Source organism: Charadrius vociferus, unplaced genomic scaffold, assembly GCF_000708025.1.
Source record: "Charadrius vociferus isolate BGI_N301 unplaced genomic scaffold, ASM70802v2 scaffold147, whole genome shotgun sequence".
Lineage (NCBI taxonomy): Eukaryota > Metazoa > Chordata > Aves > Charadriiformes > Charadriidae > Charadrius > Charadrius vociferus.
Window position 1 is genome coordinate 4673869 of NW_009649570.1, and position 8336 is coordinate 4682204.

At 43.8% G+C, this 8336-nt stretch overlaps 1 protein-coding gene across 1 annotated transcript in view; it reads right to left on the minus strand.

Moving 5' to 3' along the window:
* BOLL (boule-like RNA-binding protein) overlaps positions 1–2862 on the minus strand; it is a 28592-nt gene extending 25730 nt beyond the window's left edge. The window contains exon 1 of the mRNA XM_009890231.1: positions 2695–2862. Coding sequence (XP_009888533.1) covers positions 2695–2862 — 168 coding nt within the window. The remainder of the gene's footprint in view (positions 1–2694) is intronic.
* Between the last annotated feature and the right edge of the window lie 5474 nt (positions 2863–8336).

Genomic DNA, 8336 nt, shown 5'->3' on the forward strand with positions numbered 1-8336 from the left:
GCCTTCCCGCCCCGGGAGCGGGCTTCTGCCGCTGACCTCGGGGCCGGTACAATCTACCCCAGTCCCGGCCGCTTCCCGGCGACCTGCCCGTGGGTATCGTGTCACCGGCAAGCCCTCGCACAGGAATGGCAGCCGGAAGGTTGGAAGAGAAGGGGGTTGCCAGCACTGTCAGGCAAGGCCCCAGGGCTTAAGGGAGAACCTCCCTCTAGGTCCATCCCCACCACCTCCAGCCATGTTTTTATCCCCTCAACCAGGGAGTGGAACAGGGAGGAAAATAGGGTCATGCGTTTCACCTGTCCTCTGGTGTCAACAGGGGAAACACAAAAATGCCCAGTGAGGCTGTTCCCTGGGTCTGGCTCACCAGGCCATACTCGATGGAGGCAAAAACATAGCTTAGGCTTTATGGCTGTCCGTATGAAGAAGTGAAATTCCTTCTTTCAACTCAGAGAGACTTCACAAGGTTCCCAAAAAACCTCTCACTCAAGTAGGCAGGCTGCCCTGAAAACAGCTGGGCAACACTACGAGTGGGATAACCTTAGAGGTGCAATTTGGGGTTGACTAGCGGAGAGGACTAGAAAATAACCCTCATGGGATCATATTCCAAAATGGCCTTCATGACCATGTCTCAAAATATCCCAACTCTTTTTTTCAGCCCTTACTGAACTGCAGGAGAAGCACCAATAGTAACACTTGCGTGGGGTGTACTTCTGTGGTCATTTAACAAACGGTGCTGCAACCTGTTTCCCAGTTCTGCAATTCCATCCTGTTTGCAAACGCAGATTGCCCTGAAAATAGCTCTGCTGCAAAACAGGTCTGGAAAACAAGAGTGATTCAAATGTCAAACTCATAATCAATGTAGTTACAGCCTGACAAAAATGTTTGATTTGATGATGGCAAAAGCTGGAATGCAGACAGATGCGTGCTGGGAGAACCATCCCAGTGGGAAAGCTGCTTTTCAAAGTGATCAAACCTTCACAAGCTAAGTCACAACAGCTTAACCCCAAGATATGATGTGAGGATCACTGTAGGGTCAATTTATTACTGGCTATTCTGGTTTATTTTTTGAGGTGCTTTAAACTAAAACCTTCAGGGAAGATTATCTTGATAATCACAGAATCGTAGAATCATAGAGTTGTCTAGGTTGGAAGGGACCTTTAAGATCATCAAGTCTAACCATTAACCTAACACTGCCAAAACCACACTAAACCATGTCCCTAAGCACCACATCTACCCGTCTTTTAAATACCTCCAGGGATGGCAACTTGACCACTTCCCTGGGCGGCCTGTTCCAGTGCTTAACAATCCTTTCTGTGAAGAACTTTTTCCTAATATCCAATCTAAACCTACCCTGGCGCAACTTGAGGCCATTTCCTCTTGCCCTATTGCTCGTTACTAGCAAGAAGAAGTCGACACCCACCTCTCTACAACCTCCTTTCAGGTAGTTGTAGAGAGTGATAAGGTCTCCCCTGAGCCCCCTCTTCTCCAAACTAAACAACCCTTGTTCCCTCAGCCACTCCCCATAAGGCTTGTTCTCCAGACCCCTCACCAGCTTCATTGCCCTTCTCTGGACACACTCCAACACCTCAATGTCTTTCTTGCAGTGAGGGGCCCAAAACTAAACACAGCACTCGAGGTGAGGCCTCACCAGTGCTGAGTACTGGGGGACAATCACTTCCCTAGTCCTGCTCACCACACTATTCCTGATACAGGCAAGGATGCCATTGGCCTTCTTGGCTACCTGGGCACACTGCTGGCTCATATTCAGCCGGCTGTTGACCAATACCCCCAATACCCCCAGGTCCTTTTCTGCTCGGCAGCTTTCCAGCCACTCTTCCTCAAGCCTGTAGCGCTGCATGGGGTTGTTATGACCCAAGTGCAGGACCCGGCACTTGGCCTTGTTGAACTTCATACCGTTGGCCTTGGCCCACTGGTCCAGCCTGTCCAGATCTCTCCGTAGAGCTATCCTACCCTCAAGCAGATCGACACTCCTGCCCAACTTAGTGTTGTCAGCAAACTGACTGAGGGTGCACTCGATCCCCTCATCCAGGTCATTAAAGATATCAAAGAGAATTGGCCCCAGTACCAAGCTCTGGGGAACACTGCTTGTGACCAGCCGCCAACTGGATTTAACTCCATCCACCACCACTCTCTGTGCCCAGCCATCCAGTCAGTTTTTTACCTAATGAAAAGTACATCCATCTAAGCCATGAGCAGCCAGTTTTTCCAGGAGAATGCTGTGGGAAAATATGTTGAAGGCTTTGCTGAGGTCCAGGTAAACAACATCCACAGCCTTTCCCTCATCCACTAAGTGGGTCACCTTGTCATAGAAGGAGATCAGGTTTGTCAAGCAGGACCTGCCTTTCAGGAACCCATGCTGACTGGCCCTGATCAGCTGGTTGTCCTGTACGTGCCGCCTAATGACACTCAGGATGATCTGTACCGTAACCTTCCCCAGCACTGAGGGCAGACTGACAGGCCTGTATTTCCCTGGATCCTCCTTCCGGCCCTGCTTGTGGATGGGCATCACATTTGCTAACCTCCAGTCAACTGGGACCTCCCCGGTTAGCCAGGACTGCTGATAAATGATGGAAAGTGGCTTGGTGAGCACTTCCCCCAGCTGCCTCACTACCCTCAGGGGATCCCATCCGGTTCCATAGACTTGCATATGTCTAAGTGCTGGAACAGGTCACTCACTATTTCTTCATGGATTATGGGGGCTTCATTCCGCTCCCCACCCCTGTCTACTAGCACAGGGGGCTGGGCACTCAGGGAACAACTGGTCTTATTGTTAAAGACTAAGGGAAAGAAGGCATTAAGTACCTCAGCCTTTTCCTCATCCTTTGTCACTGTTTCCACCCCCATCTACTAAAGGACAGAGATTATCCTTAGTCCTCCTTTTATTGTTAATGTATTTATAGAAACTTTTTTTTTGTCCTTAAAAGCAGTAGCCAGGTTAAGTTCTAGTTGGGCTTTGGCCCTTCTAATATTCTCCCTACATAGCCCAACTACATCTTTGTAGTTCTCATGAGTGGCCTGCCCTTTCTTCTAAAGGCCATAAATCCGTCTTCTTTCCCTGACCTGCAACCATAGTTCTCTGTTCAGCCAGGCCAGTCTCTTTTCAGCACATGGGAACAGCCTGCTCCTGTGCCTTTAAGACTTCCTTCTTGAAAAACATCCGGCCTTCCTGGACTCCTTTGCCCTTGAGGACTGCCTCACAGGAACTTTGTCAACCAGGATCCTGAGAAGACCAAGGTAGGCCCTCTGGAAGTCCAAGGTAGCAGTTCTGCTGACCCCCCTCCTTGCTTCTCCAAGAATCGAGAACTCAATCATTTCATGATCACTATGCCCAAGACGGCCTCCAACTGTCACATCCCCCACAAGTTCTTCTCTGTTTACAAACAACAAGTCCAGCAGGGCACCTTCCCTTACCAGCTCCCTCACCAGCTGTGTCAAGAAGTTATCCTCAACACACTCCAGGAACCTCCTAGACTGTTCCCTCCCTGCTGTATTGTATTCCCAGCAGATACCTGGTAAGTTGAAGTCCCCCATGAAGACAAGGGCTTGTGATCTTAAGACTTCTCCCAGCTATTTATAGAATATTTAATCTCCCTCTTCATGCTGGTTGGCTGGTTTATAACAGACTCCCACCATGATATCTGCCTTGTTGGCTCTCCCCGATTCTTCTTCTGTCTTACCTATAGACACTCAACCCTATTGTCACCATCATTCAGTTCTAGACATTCGTAACACTGCCTGACATACAGGGCCACTCCACCACCTCTCCTTGCTTGCCTATCCTTCCTGAAGAGCCTTATAGTCATGTGAGTCATCCCACCACATTTCTGTGATGGCAACTACATCATAGTTTTCCTGCTGCACAATGGCTTCCAGCCCTTCCCGTTTGTTGCCCATGCTACACGCATTCGTGTACAAGCACTTCAGTTGGGCTATTGATCCCACCTCCTTTTTACTGGGAGAAGTCATAATTCCTGCCTGACCATTCCCAGGCACAGCCAGAATGTCTAAGGCATCAATGACCCTCGCATCTCTGCTGCTGCATGAATCTCCATCCCCTACCCGCACTGAGTCAGCAGACCAAGGGACCTCATTAGTACCCTGTCCCATGGACATTGGCATGCCACCCCCTGCCTTACTCCTAAAGAGCCTGGTTTCATCCTCTTCCCCCTTTGAATCTAGTTTAAAGCCTTTTCAATGAGCCCAATAATGTCTACAATTAAATACATTTTAGTTGAATTCAAATCTTTCCGTCTTGCTTAAGTTTACTTGATACAAATTATACTGATCCAGCCTTACCTTAACCCAACAGCACTTATAAATTACATCATTTAACTCTCACTGAGCATAGGCAGGGCACAGACCTGCACGCCTTACAGGACCCTACACTGTTCCTTACTTTTCTGGTGTTACTTTAACATCTACGAGCTTCTGCAACATTATTGTTACCACAGAGAATAAAAAAAAATGGAAAAACTAAGAGACTTTCTAATAATTCTGTGCCTGTAAAATATAACAATATAATGCTTAGCTCTTAATAGTGACTTTTTTTTAGCTGAGAAAACTGTATAAAAGTAAAGGCAATTTTAGCAGAGCTAATGAGATTTTTAGAAATAGTTATTTTGCGAGATTACAGAACTCCACTGAATTGCATTCTTTGACTTTTATGAATATTTATCAGACAGCAACAAAGCTTATCCTTAGAACAGCACTACATTTTAATGATGTGAAAGGTAGAATAGGCCAAGCCTTTCATGTGCTTCATATCTTGGTTTGGGGAACTTCAAGTCAGAACAGCTGAAAGAATACAGAAACATTCAGAAATGTGAAGGTGTATTTTGCATAGTCTTCATTGTCGGATAGTCTACATTACACCTCCTCTTCAAGTTAAAAAAACTAAATCTGGGACATTTACATTTAAAACAAGGCAGCTGTGACAAAAATAGGACTTCTGCAAATAAATGAGAAAGATTGAGCTATTTTTTATTCTGATAATTTAAAAACTGAAAACCTGAAAACCCAACACATTTATAGATTTAACAAGACTACTAGCAGAGCTGCCAAAAAATGTTGCCATGCATACAGGATTTAAATATTACAACAAAAGTTGCTGGGCTGCCCTAGCACTGTGTGGCTGCTTCATTAAGGGACTAGTATCCTGGCTGAGGAAGTCACTCTCAAAGGAAGTGAGGATCGCGTCTGTTTTTCCTGACTCTGCATGTCAGCAATATACACAGCATGAAATGATCTCTCCTACTGTTCTCTCCCACAAATTAAAAGGCAGTGCTGGACAAGGACAAGAGTCTGACTGTGCTGGTTCCTGCAGGCTCTTGCCTTTTGTCCTCTTTTATAGCATCAGAGAAAGTCAGAGGTTAAGTGAGGAATGATAAACTGAAAAAAGCAAGAGAGAAAAATGGGGAGAAAAAAATTATTTGGGAGGAGAAAGGAGGAAAAGAATTGTCCAGGCACAAAAAGACAAGGATGATTTTATGAGTAATATAGGGCCTGGCAACAGACTGCTATTTCACTGATTGATTCCCTGACCTTCGAAAAGACATGCTACCTTTTTTGCTTCTATTACTTATCTGCAGATAATAATGCTAGCTTTCCTACCAGCATCTTAAGATCCTTTTGTGGAAATATGAGCATTGATATATTGTTGTCAGACAGGGAGAGACAGACTGTACCTGATGAAAGATTACTTACTTCCTGCTCTCAATTTCATAAAAATGTCTCTTAGGATGTTACTAAAAGATTGACTTCTGTCTCTGTTGCATAGACTACAACTGTATTAAAAAAATCTGTAATTTATGAAGGTGTACAAAGTGATTTGTCTTACGAGCTTGTGAATGGATTCTCTACACCTTGAGCCTTAACCAGAACAATCAGAAAGCCAAGAGCTCTTATGTATTCAAGGACTTTTAGGAGGCCCTCTGAGAGAGTTAACAGTGCTTAGAAGCAAATGATGGTGGCCACCTAGGGAGTGCCACTGAATAAAAAATGATGGTCAGTGATATGTGAAAAATGCAGAAGGAAATTACTCGTTTCTGGGTGCTTTTCCATTTATTCAAATGGGTGTGTGTATTTCTCTGATATGATGTTTCCAACTTACAGGCCCTTTTCCCACACCATTCCCCTTCTTGGGTTGGTTGGGCACATCTCCCTTCTAGATGAGCCGTGACTCCTCACCCCACCCCAATTTCCACCATTTTTTCTGCCCTTTGTCTCTACCTCCTACTTTGTTTCTGGTTGCCCTAACTATACTCTCGCTTGCTTCCTCTTGTCTCTGTTGTGCCCCTTTCCTCATCATAATGGCTGCACTGGTATCCTCTACCCCTTTAACCCCTGCAGTTATCACAGGGTGGGTACTGGGGTGCTCTGTCAGGGTACTGGGTACTCAGGTTACTGCAGGACTCTAGAATAGCATTTGGAGCTCAGAGAAGTACTGGGGGCACTGGGAGAGTATATAGGGGCTTTAGCGGGTACTGGGTTCACAGGAGAGGTACTGGGTAGGTCGGGGGTCTCTTAGGAGCACTGCAGGGTACCAGGGAGCTCTGTTGGCCTCTGAGGGGTTCTGAGGGATGGGTACTGGACTGGGTGAGTGGGGTTCCCACACTGTTTTGTATGGCTCCATCAAGCTGAGCGGCTCTGTTCCTGTCCGAGTTCTTCATTTGCTTCCTGTTTCACATTTTCCTCCCCCTCAGCAATGGACGATCAGAGGAACAGGAGACTTGGATGGTCAGTACACTGGACTACTCTCCTGATACTATTTTCCCAGGGTGGTAGATGGTTATTACACAACAAAACCATCCTTGTTCAGTCCATCCTTGCAGAATACTAACATTATTACAGATGATTTATAGCTCAAAATGTATCAGGGCAATGAGTGGTTTCTTTCATATTTGAAGACATACTTAGATTTTATAGCTTAGTTTAAAAATATTTTATTTTCCAAAAGTAATGGTCAGTATGACATAGTTTATTGCAACTAAGTCACTATGTAAGACTGGCTTGTTTTCTGTCTCACTTCAGAGTTCAGAGTATATGCACTTTATTTACAAAGGTGTTTGAGTGCATTTTATTTTACGTGTCCTCAGGGGGGAAAAGCTTACTTGAAACTGCTGCGTAAAAGTTCCATTGCTGGTGGAACTTGTCACAATTAAAATATGGAAGATACTGTTAAAAGTGCCAGATCTGGAAAGGTATTTAAAAACGGAGTAGCATCGGTATTTGCACCTGAGTAAAACTGTAAGGCTTATCAGTATTTTAATAAATGTCCCTAGCAAATGGAAGAATTATATTACAGTCCTTTGTTAAATCTGATAATATGATTATTAGTAGGAAATACTAACTAGATCTACTGAGAAATCTGATTCCTTTACATGTTGTAAAAGCATAGTCCTCCAACAAAACACCATGGATATGTGTCACATGGAAATATTAACAGATCATCAGTTAGGTGGGTGAAGAGAAAATTATCAGACTCCTCATTTATTTTACCTTAGTGTGACAGCCTTGATTGTATTTTCCTCTCGTTTTTCCCTACTGTGTTTCTTTTAGTCAAACAAAAATGTAATGCTTATCTTGGCTTTGATAAATTTTATTTTTTTAATATTCTTTTGCACTTGTCATAATACTATATTTTACATGTTTCACTGAACTGAATATAAAATTCTGCAGACAAATAAATGAGTAGAAAAGACTATAAGCAATTGACAGGTATTATGAAATAGAAGCGGGGAAAAAAATACTTGCACAAAAGATAAAGTATCAGCCTTTGCTTGCTCTGGAAGTGTAAAGCTACATGAATGTAAGTGCAATTTAATAACACCTATAAGCTGCCATGATGTTAAAGGGGTCGTCTTACAAGGTAAAGAGGTTCTTCCTTTTGCAATTCATTTAATTGCCATCAGACAAAATGGCTCTGGGTTCTAATCCCACCTTTTACAACTTGATTCTTCAAATGTCTTTATATGTCTAGGAATAGATTCCAAATAAAAAAAATAGAAGTAAAGAATTCCACTGTAGATAGGATGTTGCTAATCTATTCCACATACTTGGGGAAATTTTTAAGAATCATGTTGTAATTTTGTATTCTAATGTTCTATTTATTCTATTTTTTTCTTTATGGTGTTTTAGATCCAGTGGTCCAAAAGGCCAGGAACTTTTCTCTCTATTGACTTCGGTGATTTGAAGTAGAATGCCACACAAATACAGTGAAAGAGCCAAGCCATTTTATTGCTGCCCATGACATTTTTTTTTCCTTCTTTTCTGTGGTGTGGTATTTTACTCCTTACATGCAGTTTCTTCAGATTTAGCTG